This window comes from Myotis nattereri, assembly GCF_964212035.1.
Source record: "Myotis nattereri genome assembly, chromosome: 18".
NCBI classification, from domain to species: domain Eukaryota; kingdom Metazoa; phylum Chordata; class Mammalia; order Chiroptera; family Vespertilionidae; genus Myotis; species Myotis nattereri.
Genome location: NC_138093.1, coordinates 11811393 through 11826494, shown reverse-complemented (window position 1 = coordinate 11826494; position 15102 = coordinate 11811393). Strand labels below are relative to the sequence as shown.

The 15102-nt window shown below is 46.8% G+C and overlaps 2 protein-coding genes across 2 annotated transcripts; one reads left to right on the top strand and one right to left on the bottom strand.

The window, feature by feature from the left end:
* Positions 1–208: 208 nt before the first annotated feature.
* LOC308533703 (protein S100-A7-like) lies at positions 209–1422 on the bottom strand (the record flags this gene model as incomplete). The annotated part of the gene is made up of 2 exons (XM_081111791.1): positions 209–373; positions 1282–1422. The coding sequence occupies 2 exons, from the start codon at positions 1420–1422 to the stop codon at positions 209–211; spliced, it is 306 nt and encodes a 101-aa protein (XP_080967917.1).
* A 10487-nt stretch (positions 1423–11909) lies between these two features.
* Positions 11910–13065, top strand: LOC308533698 (protein S100-A7-like; the record flags this gene model as incomplete). The annotated part of the gene is made up of 2 exons (XM_081111786.1): positions 11910–12050; positions 12901–13065. The coding sequence occupies 2 exons, from the start codon at positions 11910–11912 to the stop codon at positions 13063–13065; spliced, it is 306 nt and encodes a 101-aa protein (XP_080967912.1).
* Positions 13066–15102: the final 2037 nt, after the last annotated feature.

Genomic DNA, 15102 nt, shown 5'->3' with positions numbered 1-15102 from the left:
AGAGAGGTGGTCAGTTATACTGTCGGCTAGAAGGAGGGAACCCTCCTGGCACATTCCTGGGTAAATCACTCCATGGAGATCCCAAATTACATTCACCAAGAAGGGGTGGTTTTGACAGCATATGTTGCCAAAGGAAAGCAGGAAACAGGCTGTATCAGGGCAAAAGAGAAACTTTATTGTTTCTTGGAGGTGTCAGGCTGGGCTGGGTTCAGTGTCCTCCACCAGAACAGAGTGGGGCTCCATGGCTGTGATTGTGGTAGTCCGTGGCTATGACTCCCAACACTGACAGAAACTCAGAAAAGTCGATCTTCTTGTCCTTATTCTTGTCCTGGTCCTCAAAGATATGGGCCAAGAAATCTTTGCCCTTTTTTTCCTGTGGTAAAGATAAATTCAGTCCCAAAAGTGTTATGGGTGGAACAGGAGGAGGAGGAGGCAGAAAGGGGGAGAGAAGCATTTGGGGCCGCACAGGTGTAGCTGGTGTGGGCCAGTGGAGGGTATCTGGGAATGAGAGGGACATTAGCTCTATCCTGCAGGTCACTAAGGGATTTTCCTTGGATCAAGTATCAGCTAAAGAGAGACCTAGTGGTGGTGGGCAGACTCAGCCCAGAGCCTCACTGATCAATGAGCTGGTGGGTGGGTGGTCTTTAGACCCAGACCTGCTCCCCCGACCCACTTCCAGGACCCCATCTACCTAAGTTCTACCCAGAAACTGAAAATAGGCCTTATCTATTGTTCTTTCATTCCTAACCCTCCTCTCCTATCTCCTATTTGCCTTCCTGAATCTTCCATGCTCAGTGCCCTCTTTTGCTCACCTACTCTCTGTGTCACCCAGTAGCCTCTCTCTTTATATTCAGTTCAGTGCATTCTAACTGTCAGACTAAATCAGGTCTATGAATGAGCTCTTTCATTGTAATGAAAGGTGTTAAATTTTATCAGCCATGGGATTTCTATCACCTAACCTTGGATCTCAGAGAACTGAATGGAGGCTCCTAGAGGCAGAGCCTGAGCCTCTGGGCTTCAGTCTCCTGGATGGAGAGTGACAAGTGGGAGGGGACCAATTCTTTTCTCTCCTATTTCACCACCTGATAACTACCCTTGATCTCCAGATGCCTTTACACTTGGCCATCTATACCATCTCTTTCATCCTGCTAAGAAGTCAGGAGAGTCCTCTTAGGCCTTTCTGCAGAGGAGAATATTGAGGATCAGAGAATGGGATTGACTTGTCCCAAGTCCTCCGCCATGCCAGGGCCCAAGCAACTTTAAGAAGTCACCCAGACTCACACAAGCCGTGAGGAAGTTAGGGAAATTCTCCTTCAGCATCTTCAGCAGGCCCTGCTTGTCAATCTTGTCATCAGGTTTGGTGTATTTGTGGAACAGGACGATCAAGTCCATCACGGACTGTTCAACTGGAGTATGGCTCATCTTGGTTTTCAAGGAAGCTGCCAGAGAGAAAGATGTGGACCTTTGTTATCCTTCTCCCCAGGTGAGGGTCCCTAAGTCAGGACAATGGGGTGGGAACTGAGCATCCATTGAAGTAAGCCTCAGTTGGGAGCAGAAGGAGCTGTATCATCCTAGGAGGAGGGATGCGATGCTCACAAGGAGGAGAGTGTGACCAAGCTGGGGCCTGGTCCCATGCGGGTCAGGGCCCAGAGGAGGTAAGGAGAATACAGAAGCCCACTGTGGACAGAACCACAGGAGGCAGAAGCAGAGAGGGTAGGGTTCAAGCACATGGAAAAGGACTGACGTTTTAGTTGGGACCTGAACTAAAGACAGCTTTTGGATGACTCTACTCTTCAAGAGCAACAACACGATCTTCTCCAGGGTCAACAGCAGTGTTAGAGTCATGGGGACAAAATGGCGTCCTGAGGAGTCTGGCCTGCCCTGCCCGGGGCTACTGTTGGAATGAGTCCCCTGAGGTGCGCATTGTGATCATAAAGCAAGCTCTAAATGAAAGAAGCCCTGGAGGCTCCCAGCAGTGAGTGTGAGTAGGATGGTGAGTGTGAGCAGAGATATACAGCCCTGTGATGAGCTCCCACATGGTTTCCTAGACCATCCCCAGCAGATTGAATGTAGGACTGCTGACCGGTGTAGGCATCATGTTTGAAATGAACAGAAATACTTGCCTCATTTTTAGACTCTTGGGTGAATTAGGGGAGATAGGCTCCTTCAGATGACCTTTGTACCTCCCTGCTCTCTGGAACCCCAATGTTTGACCACATTTAAGTAAAGAGGTCTGACTTCCCAAAGCCAGTACCTCCACCCTCAGTCTGGATCCCAAGCAGAGAAACGGGACAGTGCAGGCCTCACACCCCAGATTTAGAAAACTCTCAAGAAATGTGTATGGCTCCCATGTGTGGGCATCTAACAAAAACTTCCATTGTCTCCTGATCTGGGAGAAAGATCCTCCCTGTTATGTCCCTAAGTTAAAACACCTAAGGCCTTCTTTCAATTTGGCCAAGGCCTTAGCTGAGCTCTGTGCACAGAAGGTCACTGGTCATTCCCTCAACTGGGAACAGGTTCAAAACCTAAGTTGATAGGTCCCTGATCCAAGGTAGTGGCAGTCCTTATCACAAGGGCATAGCAAGTGGGCATCCCAGGTATGGGTGTGGGAGAATCTTCCAGACTTTGGGAGAGCCACCCACTCTCCTGAGGTTGGGGTGCAAAGGCCATGGCCTGAGAGTCAGATGATTCCAGAGAGAAAAGAAGACAAGGAGGAGAGGAAGGTTCATATACTGAGCTCCCACCAGGGATGCTCCAACAGAGTTGGCACAGAAGAGCCAAAGGAGCAATGCGAGCATCAGTACAGACATCTTGTTGAACATAGGCCCTTGGGACCAAGTGGGTTCAAGTTGGAAAGACCCATAACAGGCAGAGTTGAGACTGGATACAGGTTCCTGAATGCGCTCCCATCACCGCTCTCCCTATTCCTGGACACAGAAGAACACACTGGGCCCTGACGAACCCCCCTGGCAAACAGGTGCAGACTTACCGGAGCTGACAAGGTGTCACTGAGGAGAAGGTGAGTGTGCTGTGCATCTGGGCAAAGACTGGTCCCTTTATAAAGCTCAGCCTGGCTCCTCCCAGGCACTGGGAGCCCTTAGGCCATGCTGTTTCTCTGCTTCCTGGACCATTGCCTCACTCAGGTGGGTGGGACACACCTAGAAGAGTGTGTTCATCATGTTCCTGTATAATGCCCGGCATTCCCAAGGGATTGCACTATTCTAGAGGATTATTCTGTGGCTAAGGAAATCAAGGGCTGGGGAGGGGAAGACAATGGGATTGTCTTTAAAGCACAGGAATTGTGGTAGAGAAAACTGGGTTTCTGAACTTAAAGAGGATGTGTCACTGAAGGCAGCATCGTCTATGTTTGCACATCACCTTCTACAACTTTGTCTGACATCTAACAAAAACTCTGACCAGTGGTTTATAAATCCATAACTATACCACGCATCACCTTACGTGTCATATTGACATTCCTCCTAAACCTTCAAAACCTTATGAGATGGTGCTGTTACCCTCATGTTGAGGACAGGGAATTGAGGGAGTAAGAGGTAAGCTAAGTTCCTATGTGCACAATGCTAATAGACAGCAAGCTCAAGAGATGACCCAGAAAAGCCTGATTCAAAAGCTCCCTCCTAACACCACTACTAGACCTGCAGGGCCTGTGAACTTGAAGTTCAGGGGAGGGAAACAGGGTCACCCAATTTCCATCTTCATGTGGGGTCCTCGCTGTAGTGCTAAGAGAGAAAGAGCCGGCATGACCCACTGTGACAGGTAGCACAGAGTGAATAGCCCCTCACCTACAGGTGAGGGAAGAGACAAGGTCAGAGTTCTGCGTTCTGGCATTAGCCCCACACTCTAGAACTTCGCTATGCAGCTCCAGGGACTGCCTGAGCCCATCAAGGAAGCCACTGTCTGTACTCAGGGATGGTGACCGCCATGAAATGAGCCAGCAGGAAATTGGGCAATGTTGCCTCCCCTCTCATGATGATGCCTTCTTATAAATTCTTTAATGATGTCCCTCCTTCCCTTATGCAAAACAGTCTGCTTAGGAGTCAGTGGCCATGCCCCGTGGTCTGCTATGTCCCAACCTGCTGTGGAAAATCTAGTTCAGGTGCAGGAGACAGGAGCTTGGAGGTTAGGATGAGACCTAGGGACCTTTGGGGAATGATCCTGCTGACTCACTGAGGAATCCTTGTTCCTGCTCTCTGCTCCCCTTAGAAGGTCCTCCCATGAGTAAGGGGACTGCTCAGGCACTGGGTACCCTGGGACCAGGCCCATTGCTGAGCCTGGTTCAGCCTGCCCCTGCCCCCCAATGCATTGGGCTTCCACACCTGGCCCTTCTGTCCCCAGTTATGTCCACATCTGCACCAGCACCAGCCCTCTCTGGTTCACGTATGTAATGTGTGCTCACCGCCACGAAAAGCCTGCTGTGAAGGACACACAGGAAACCTGGAGAGGGGTCACTTGGAGCAGAGGAACTGAAATGTCTTTCCCACACTCGCCCTGGTACAGCTTCTGAAATCTGAACAATGTCAAGATACTTCAAATTCATTTTCAATTTTTATATATAAGTTTTTCTTTGTTCAGTCTTGGCCTCACTTTCACAGTCTGAGCTATGTATAGTCCTTGGCTTCTGGAATCTGAACATCATTAATCTGTTGCAAGGTATCTTATTTTTACTTATATACTTATATTTCTTTATTCTTCATTACCATTCAATTTCCCCATAAAAAGCCAAAAAGGAGATATATGTTTTCTGTTTATTTTTATGCATACTCACCAATATAAATGGTTATTTTATCCCGTGTTCTATCCATATTTTTTTTTTTAGTAAAGGTTAATTATGCAGTAAAGTACAACAAGCTACAATACACACTCTAATGAATCTCTTACACTTGTGATTGTCCCCCACGTCAATGAATAAAACATTGCCACCACCCACACCCGCCTGCTTTCTCTAGTCTCCAAAACCACCATCAGAACTTTTTAAATAAGACCCTCTCTCTGTTTCATTTTACCACCTAAGCATACATTTCTGAACACTGCCATTTCTCCTACTTTCAAATTTTATTTGAAGGGAAACATATTCTATGTATTCTTCTTTGTCTGCCTTATTTTTCTCAGTATTACATTTCCAAGCTGTATATTGTCCTGTGTTTGTTCTTCATTGTATACTATATATATATATATATATATATATATATATATATATATATATAGATAGATATAGATATATATAGATATATAGATATATAGATATATATAGATATCTTTATATGAATGTGCCATAATTTTTTTATAATGCTGCTTTAGATACCACATGCTAATCACTTTGTCTTCTTTTTCAATGGTTTCCATCTCAGGTGACCAGGGATTTTGACCTCTGACCTCACGTTCCTTGGGGAATCAGACACCCTGTCTGGTGAGGTATGTGGAAAGGGCCCAGGGCAGGCTCTGGTTGAGTAAGACGTGGGTGTTTAAGGAAGAAGAACGGGATGAGCCTATGTTTCAGGGACCAACTTCAAAACAGCCCTGTTTATTGTCAGAGACATTAGTGTTTGCAACTATTGTGACTAACAGCCAAGTCCCACCCCAGCATCGCCCTTGTCACTCACCACCACCAGAAAGGCTAGAGGTATCTTCCATTCCCTGAGTCAAACGTCCTTTGGCAACATGGGCTATACGTTCAGGTCAATGACTTGGAATCACCTCACGAGCATTTACTGTTTATGCTGAGCCTCTCTTTCATTCATCCCAATGGATTCTGGACCCCACTGTCCTCGGCTCTTTGGAACAATGACCTGGACCATTTGTTCAAGGTACAAAATTTACGAAGAAACCACTAAGCACCACTCACTGTGCTTTAGGATGAATATATGGCAAGGAAATTTTTTTTTAAGAATTATCTCCCCTCTATGCTCACCCTTCAAAGTGAAGATAAAAAGAATAAAATAGACACTGTGGATGTTGGAGATGTACAATGACACCGTCTATAACCCAAGAAGAGAGGGGTAACTTTCTGGGGAGGAGAGGTGGATAGGCCAAGGATTGAAAATAAATTGGGCCCAGCTAGCATGGTTCAGTGGTTGAGCATTGACCTATAAACCAGGAGGTCCCAAGTCCAAGTTGTGGGCTTAATCCCCAGTGTGGGGCATGCAGGAGGCAGCTGATGAATTGTTCTCTCTCCTCATTGATGTTTCTATCTCCCTCTCACTCCTCCTTCCTCTCTGAAATCAATAAAAATATGTTTAAAAATAAAGAAATACAATAAATTGGTTAAGTAATTTCCTGGTGGACAGACAATCTAAAATGCTAGTAAGTTAACATGCAGAGACTTAGTTCTCAAACAACAGATTTGACTTATTAGCTAGCTTTTATTTATTTACTTATTTATTATTTTTTTTATTAGCTAGCTTTTAGATAAGCTTTGAAGAGAGCTCCAGAAAATACAGAAAAGAAGAAAATAGAATGCTTGCTCATAACCCGGCATCATAGGTCAGGAAGGTACTTGTAGATAACTCTCCAGGGCTATTTGTTTCAATCAAACTTGGCTTACAATAAAAAGAACCTCAATCTTATTATTTTTATTATTAATATACTCTAATTTTTAGAACCATTTAATATTGGCTGAAAATTTTGGAACAGAGAATTTATTTCCTATATACCCCCCTCCCCACAGTATCCCCTGTTTATTAATATCTTAATTAGTGTGGAACATTTGTTATAATTGATGAACCAATATTGATACATTATTATGAACTAAAGTGCATGGTTTAACTAGGTTCAGTTCCTATTGTGAAATTCTGTGGTTTTGGACAAATGTGTAATGCCACATGTTCATCATCACAGTATCATGCAAAGCAGTTTCATTGCCTCAAAAAACACCGGTGCCCCAAATATTCAGCCATCCCCTCCTATCCTGAATCTTGATGATTACTGATATTTTAATTGTCAATATGGTTTTGCTTTTTTATAATGTCATATATTTGAAATCATAAAGTATGTGGCTGTTTCAGAATGGCTTCCTTCACTCAGCAATATCCTTGTTATTTCCTCCATGTCTTCTTGTGGCTTCATAGCTCAATGCTTCTTCTTGCTGGATACTATTCCACTGCATGGGTGTGCCACAGTTCGTTTACTCATTCACCTTCTGAAAGACATCTTGGTTACTTCCAGTTTGGGGCAATTATGAATAAAGTTTCTAGTCATTCATTTGGAGGTTTTTATGAAGCTTTAACTCTTCAACTCACTTGGGTAAGTATTTTTGATGACTGCCTGTGTCCCGGACCAGCAACCCAGGCATGGGTTGAGGCATGGCAGGGCCAGCTCTCCCTGCCCCCTCCTCTCAGAAAAGCAGAGTCCCAGAAGCATGGCCCAGCATCACTCAGTTTCATTAGGCAGAACTGGTGGGACACATGTTCACTCTTGGTTGCAAGGGGCATAGGAAAAGCAAGGACAGGACTGTCAGAATGACTTAGAGGAGGCCAGACACACCTGGAGGTACTGGGCACCCTAAACTCCAAGCAAACTGGGATCTGTTCGTTCAGAAGAGGGGTCGGGTACTGGGTGGGTCATAGTTGGTGCCTGTCCCAACCCTGTCAATTCCAACACTCTTGGCTCTAGACGTGTTTCTGTCCTCCTGAAGTCATGTCTGTTCTGCGCAGTAGTTTTGCTCACAAGTCATGGTCTGGAATCTCTTTTCCTGGTTGGCTTGCTTGAATACTAGGTGTTGACATTCATTCAAATGCCTCATCTAAGGTATCTTGGTCTGCCTCTCCTCCTCAGAAAGTTACCCCTCTTTTTTGGGGTTATACAGTGTGTCAGTATACATCTCCAACAACCACAGTTTCTATTTTATTCTTTTTGTTCACTTCTAAAGTGTGAGCATTGAGGGGAGATAAATTCTTTTAAAAATTTCCCTTTCCATATGTTCATCCCAAAGCACAGTGAGTAATGATCAGTGGGTTCTCTTTAAATTTTGTATCATGATCAGATTGTCCAGGTCTCCGCAACAAATAGCCAAGGACAGTTGGAGTTCAGAATCCATTGGGATGAATGCAAGAGAGAGTCAGGATAAACAGTAAATGCTTGCGAGATGGTTCCAAGTGATTGACCTGGATGTGTAGACCATGTTGCCAAAGAACTGTTGGTTCAGGGATTGGAAGATACCTTTAGCCTTTCTGGTGGTGGTGAATGATAAGGGAGATGCTCAGGTGGGTCTTGGCTGTTAGTCACTATAGTTGCAAACACTAATGTCTCTGACAATAAACAGGGCTGTTTTGAAGTTGGTCCCTGAAACATGGGCTCATCCCCTTCTTATTCCTTAAACACCCAAGACTTACACAACCAGGGACTGCCCTGGGCTTTTTCCACATACCTCCCCAGACAGGGTGGCTGATCCCCACAAGAACCAGAAGTCAGAGGTCAAAATCCATAGTCACCTGAGCTGGAAACCATACAGAATGAAAACAAGAAAATTGAGGGCATGTGATATCTAAAGCAGAATTATAGAAAACAATGTGATATAGAAACCAAGATATCAGTACAAACAGTACGACATGGCTATCACTCATAAATGTAATACTGAGCAAACTAAGGTAAACACAGAAGAATATACATATGTTCGCCCTCAAGTAAATTTGCTTACGTGGTAAAATACAAATGAAACAAAGAGAGAGCCTTAACAAAAAAGTCCAGATGATGGTATTCAGGAAGAGAGAAAAGAGGCAGTAACTGGTAGGGGTGGTGGCAATATTTTATTCATTGACCTGGGTGGCAGTCACAGGTGTTGGAGATAATTCATTGGGCTGTACAATGTAGTGGATTTTATTTTTCTGTATGAGTGATCTATATCACATAAAGGACATAGATAGAACATAGGCCAAAATAATCATTTACATTGATGAATATGCATAAAAATAAACGGGAAACATATATATTATCTTTTTGCTTTTTTTGGGGGGGGGAGTTGAATAATAATGAAGACTAAGGGAAAATAAGTACATAAGTAAAATAACAGAGAGACCATACAACTGATCTATGGTGTTTAGATTCCGGAAGCTGAGGACTATACATAGTTCAGACTCTGAAAGTAAGGCCAGATTTGAACAAAGCAAAACTTAAATTAAAATAATTAGAAACTAATTTAAAGTATTTTGACAGTGTTCAAATTTCAAAAGCTACACCAGGGACAAAGTTGGCATGCCATCTCACTTCCCCTGCCAGGAGACAGCTAGTGCTCCAGGTGTTCTGTGTATCCGTCCTGGGAGGCTTTGAGTGGGGGAGAGAAGAAACTAAATGAGTGAACCAGAGAGGTCTGGTGCTGATGCAAATATGGATATAACTGGGGACAGAAAGGCCAGGCTGAAGCATGGAGGTCAGTGCATTGCCAAGGGGGGGGGCGGGGCTGACCTGGGAGCTCAGCGGTGGGCCTGGTCCCAGGGTGCCCAATGCCTGAGCAGTCCCTTGCTCCATGGAAGCATGTTCTAAGGGAACAGAGAGCAGGAACCAGGACTCCTCAGTGAATCAGCATGGTATGTCTCCAGAGGTCCCCAGGTTTCATCCTGACCTGCAAGCTCTTGTTTCCTGAACCTGAACTCGATTTTCCACAGCAGGTTAGGACATAACAGACCTCAGGGCATGAGCTACTGACACCTAAGCAGACTATTTTGCCTAAGGGAAGGAGAAACATCTTTGAAGAATTTATAGGAAGGGATCATCATGGGAGGGGTGGCAACTTTGCCCCATCTCCTGCTGGCTCATTTCATGGTGGTCACCATCCCTGAATCTAGACAGTGGCTTCCTTGTTGGGCGCGGTGGGCCCTGGAGCTGCGAAGTGAATTTCTAGAGTGTGGGGCTAAGGTGATGCGTGGTATAGTTCTGGAATTATAAACCGCTGGAGAGAGTTTGTGTTAGATGCCAAAACAAAATTGTGGAAGGAGTGGGTGATGAGTAAACACAGACCATGATGCATCTCAGAGTCTCAGTTTTCTATACCAGAATTCCTATGCTTTTACAACACATCCCATTATCTTCCACATCCTTGACCCCAGCCAAGTGAGGACAGAAGAAGGCTCTAGGTGTTTTCCATTGGGAGTTGCCTGGGATTTTACTGGCACATGCTGAACACACACTCCTAGGTGTGTGCCACCCACCTGAGTGAAACAATGGTCCAGGAAGTAGACAGATATGACCCAAAGGTTCCCAATGCCTGGGAGGAGCCAGATTGAGCCTTATAAAGAGACCAGTCTTTGCCCAGATGCTCAGAACACTCACCTTCTCCTCACTGCCTCCTCGTCAGCTTTGGTAAGTCTGCGCCTATCTCTTTGCCAGGAGGTTCATCAGGGCCCATTGTGTTCTGCTGTCTGCAGGATAAGGGAAAGCATTGATGGGAGAGGATTCAGGAGCTTGGGTCCAGATGTAATGGGGTTCTGCCTGTAACGGGGCTCTGCCTGTTATGGGACTTTGCCTGTTATGGGGCTGTGTAACTTTATTCCACTGTGGTGCTGAGGATCTCATCTACAAGATGGCTGGACCGATGCCCCCACTGCTCTGTTGGCCCCTGTGTAACAACTCTGTGGAAACATCTCTGGTGGGAGCTGAAGAAATGACCCTTCCTCTCTCCTTATCTTCTTTTCTCTCTGGACTCACCTAACCCTCAGACCACTGGTTGGGGAAGACTCAATTTGCACCCCAACCTTCAGGAAGAGTGGGTGTCTCTATCCTTGTCCGGAAGGTTCTCCTGAACCCAAGCCTGGGACACCCACTCACCTTGCCATGGTGAGAAGATCTGCCAGTATATGGATCTGAAACCCATCAACTAATGTTTTGGACCTTCTCCCCAGCTGTGGGAAAAACCAGTGATTTTCTGTGCACAGGGTTCAGGTCTGACGTTGGCCAAGTTCACAGAAGTCCTTGGGTAGTTCCATGTAGGGACATAGCAACAAGGTTTGTTTTTTTTCCCCAGATGATAAGAAAATCTGTTTTTGTTAGAAGCCCAAACATGTGGGCCATACACATTTCTTGAGAGTTTTGGAAAGTCTGGACTATGAGGGCTACACTGTCCCATTTCTCTGTTTGGGGTCCAGACTGTTGGTGGAGGTACTGAAATGTGGTGTAGGCTTGGGGTTCCAGATAGCAGGGAGGTACAAAGGTCATCTGAGGGAGCCTATCTGCCCACAAAACACCGAAGAGTCTAAAACTGAGGCAGGAATTTCTGTTTATCTCAAACATGATGCCAATGCTGGTCAGCGTCTTTCTTTCCCACTGGTGGGGATGGTCCAGGAAAACTTGTGGGAGCTCATCACAGGGCTGTATATCTCTGCTCACACTCACCTTCCTACATACACTCACCGCTGGGAGCCTCCAGGGCCATTTCATTTAGAGCTTGCTTTATGTTCAGAATGGGCACCTCAGGGGACTCATTCCAAGAACAGCCCAGGGAGGGTCACGCCAGACTAGTCAGGAAGTTATTTTGTCCCCATGACTCTAACCCTGACGCTGACCCTAGAGGAGATGGTGTTGATGCTCTTAAAGAGTAGAGTCATCCAAATGCTGTGTTTGGTTCAGGTCCCAACTAAAACGTCAGTCCTTTTCCATGTGATTGACCTCTACCCTCTCTGCTTCTGCCTCCTGTGGTTCTGTCCACAGTGGGCTTCTCTGTTCTCCTCCATCTCCTCTGGACCCTGACCTGCATGGGACCAGGCCCCAGCATTGGTCACACTCTCCTCCTTGTGAGCATCTCATCCCACCTTCTAGGATAATACTGTTCCTTTTGCTCCCAACTGAGCCTCACTTCACTGGATGCTCTGTTCCCACCCTGTTGTCCTGACTGATGGTCCCTCACCTGGGGGGAAGGATAACAAAGGTCCCCGTCTTTCTCTCTGGCAGCTTCCTTGAAAACCAAGATGAGCCATACTCCAGTTGAACAGTCCGTGATGGACTTGATCGTCCTGTTTCACAAATACACCAAACCTGATGACAAGATTGACAAGCAGGGCCTGCTCAAGATGCTGAAGGAGAATTTCCCTAACTTCCTCACGGCTTGTGTGAGTCTGGGTGACTTCTCCAGATTGCTTGGGCCCTAGCATGGTGGTGGATGTTGGACAAGTCAATCCCATTTTCTGATCCTCAATATTCTCATCTGCAAAAAGGCCTAAAAGGACTCTCCTGACTTATTATCAGGATGAAAGAGATGATACATGTGGCCAAGTGTAAAGGCATCTGGAGATCAAGGGTAGTTATCAGGTGGTGAAATAAGAGAGTAAAGAATGGGTCCCCTCCCACTTGTTCATCTCCATCCAGGAGACTGAAGCCTCTAGAAGCCTCCATTCGGTTCTCTGAGATCCAAGGGGAGGTGATAGAAATCCCATGGCTGATAAAATTTACCACCTTTCATTAAAATGAAAGAGCTCATTCATAGACCTGATTTAGTCTGACAAAATATACTAAACTGATTACAAAAAGAGAGGTTACTAAGTGACAGAGAGAGTAGGTGAGCAAAGGAGGGCACTGAGCATGGAAGATTTAGGAAGGGAAATCGGAGATAGGAGAGGAGGGTTAGGAATGAAGACACAAGGGGTAGGGTCTATCTAGTTTCTTGGTAGAACTTAGGTAGAGGAGGAAGTGAGGGAAGGGAGCACGTCTAGGTCTAAAGACCACCCACCCACCAGCTCATTGATCACCACTCTGTCTCTCTTTCATGTTGATACTTGATCCAAGGAATCTCCCTCAGTGACCTGCAGGGTAATGCTAACGTTCCCCTCAATCCCAGATACCCTCCACTGGCCCACACCAGCTACACCTGTATGGCCCCAGATGCTTCTCTGCCCCTCTCTGCCTCCTCCCCCTCCTATTCCACCCATAAGACTTTTGGGACTGAATTTGTCTTCTCCACAGGAAAAAAAGGGCAAAGATTTCTTGGCCCATATCTTTGAGGACAAGGACAAGAATAACGATAAGAAGATCGAGTTTTCCGAGTTTCTGTCGGTGTTGGGAGTCATAGCCACGGACTACCACAATCACAGCCACGGAGCCCCGCTCTGTTCTGGGGGAGGACACTGAGCCCAGCCCAGCCTGAGGCATCCAAGAAACAATAAAGTGTGTCTTTTGCCCAGATACAGCTTCTTTCCTGCTTTCCTTTGGCTACTTATGCTGTCAAAACCACCTCTTCTTGTTGAATGTAATTGTGGATTCTCAATGGGAGGACTTACCCAGGAATGTGCCAGGAGGGTGCCCTCCCTTTGGCCCCCAGCATAACTGACCACCTCTCTCAGCAGGGCCTCTGTCCACCTCTGCCCCTGCTCCCTAGTGCAGCCAGCGTGCCAGGTCCCAGGGTCAGCAGTGCAGAGCATTCTGCTGGCCCAGACATACTTTTCCTTCTCAAGCCGCGATCAGCATCGGGTGATCCAGAAACTGCAGGGAGCAGGAGCTGAAGGAGGTGTGCATGTGGAGCCTCATGCCCATGGGCTCCTGCCCAGCATGACGCCAGGGAGAAAAGGGAGATGGCACCACTGAAAAAGGCATTGGGTGGCGGCCATTGAGGACACATGGGCACTGGTCACTGTGAATGGGACACTCAGCAGCCCAGAGGACTGGATCCCTTGTCCTGTGTCCTGGGCTTCTGGGCTGTGTTCTGTCCCTGTGTGTGTGTGTGTGTGCGTGTGTGTGTGTGTGTGTGTGTGTGTGTGTTTTAGCCTGTGTGGTGTCCCTGTGGAGGTGAGAGAACCACCCTGTCTGCTGAGCTGATCCTCCCAATGGTTTGCTAAATGCTGGGAGCTGGGTGTCTGGGGAAAGCACAGAGGGATGGCTGCTCCAGGCATGAGGAGGAAAGCTAGTGCTGGAGACCAGAGAGTGTCTGGGCACCAAGTGGAAGAGAAGATGGAAGAAGAGTAGGGGGGACAGTGCAGAGAGGGAGGAGAGCTCATGCTGAGCATCATAAGTGACAGATCCTCTTATCTCTCATAGGAAGGGCCATGTCATTACCCTTGGGCTCTCTGACGTCATAAATGTGGTAGGGGCTGAGGATTTCAGAAACAAGCAGGACACAAGTGCTACCTCAGCAAGCGCTGGCTCTCCCACACATGGGGTCTCTCCATGGTGCCAGGAGGCCAGTCAGCACTCACCTGCACATCCAGGGCCACCTCTAGGCACATACCTGCAGCTTCTGTAGCTCCCCTCCTTGAGGATCCCATCATCCAGCTGGGTCACTCCCTACCTCCCACTCACAGTCTCCTGCTAACCCCTCAATCAGGCCACATTCTTCAGGGAGAAATTAGGCAACGGCCTACAAAATCTTGTGTCCCACCTGCAGGAAACTCAGGGGGTGAGGTATTTGTCCATGTGGTTGACTCCTCCACCTCCTACTCTCACCGTGTCATTAGCATCTCAATTCTGAGACCATCACCTCCCTCCACTTCAGGGGCATCCTCTCCTGCCCATCCTCTGCAGCTTGTCATCATTTAGGACATGTCTGAGCTTTTCCCGTCTACACCTCACTCTCTCACTGGTATTGTCTGTCCCCTCCCCACCTTCTCCTTCCACCTGCTCTCAAACTCAGGAGACCTGCTTCTCTGGACCTTTGCACTTTTCTCCTGTCAGTACCCTCTTCTGTCTCTATGCCGCCTGCACCCCATGATCCACCACACCAACTGCTCTCCACTGACTAAGATCCCTGGTGCTGACTTGTCTCAGGGTCATACCCGCCCTGCAAACCTCTCAGCTTAAACCAATCCCTCCACTTGTCTTCACTCCTCCTGCACCAGGACTGCTGGTCCTGCTAGGAACCATCCTGCCAGGGCTCCCAGAGCTGGTGTCTGACTTCCACTCTGCTCAGCCATCCCTGTTCCTGTCCTGGGAACTTACCTCCTGATGGTCCATGTCCTCCCCAATATGTCTGATTATTTCCTGACTCAATTCAACTTTTGTAATGCTTCTCTTTGCCTAAAATATCTTTGAATTCCTCACCTTCCTGTTGAATATGATGTATCTCAACAGACTAGAAATCAGAACTTCTCTCTAGGGATTCTCCTTGGAAGTGGACACAGACTACTTCTCCACAATCAAATGTGCTCTTCCTCTTTGATGCTGTCTGCAACCTAA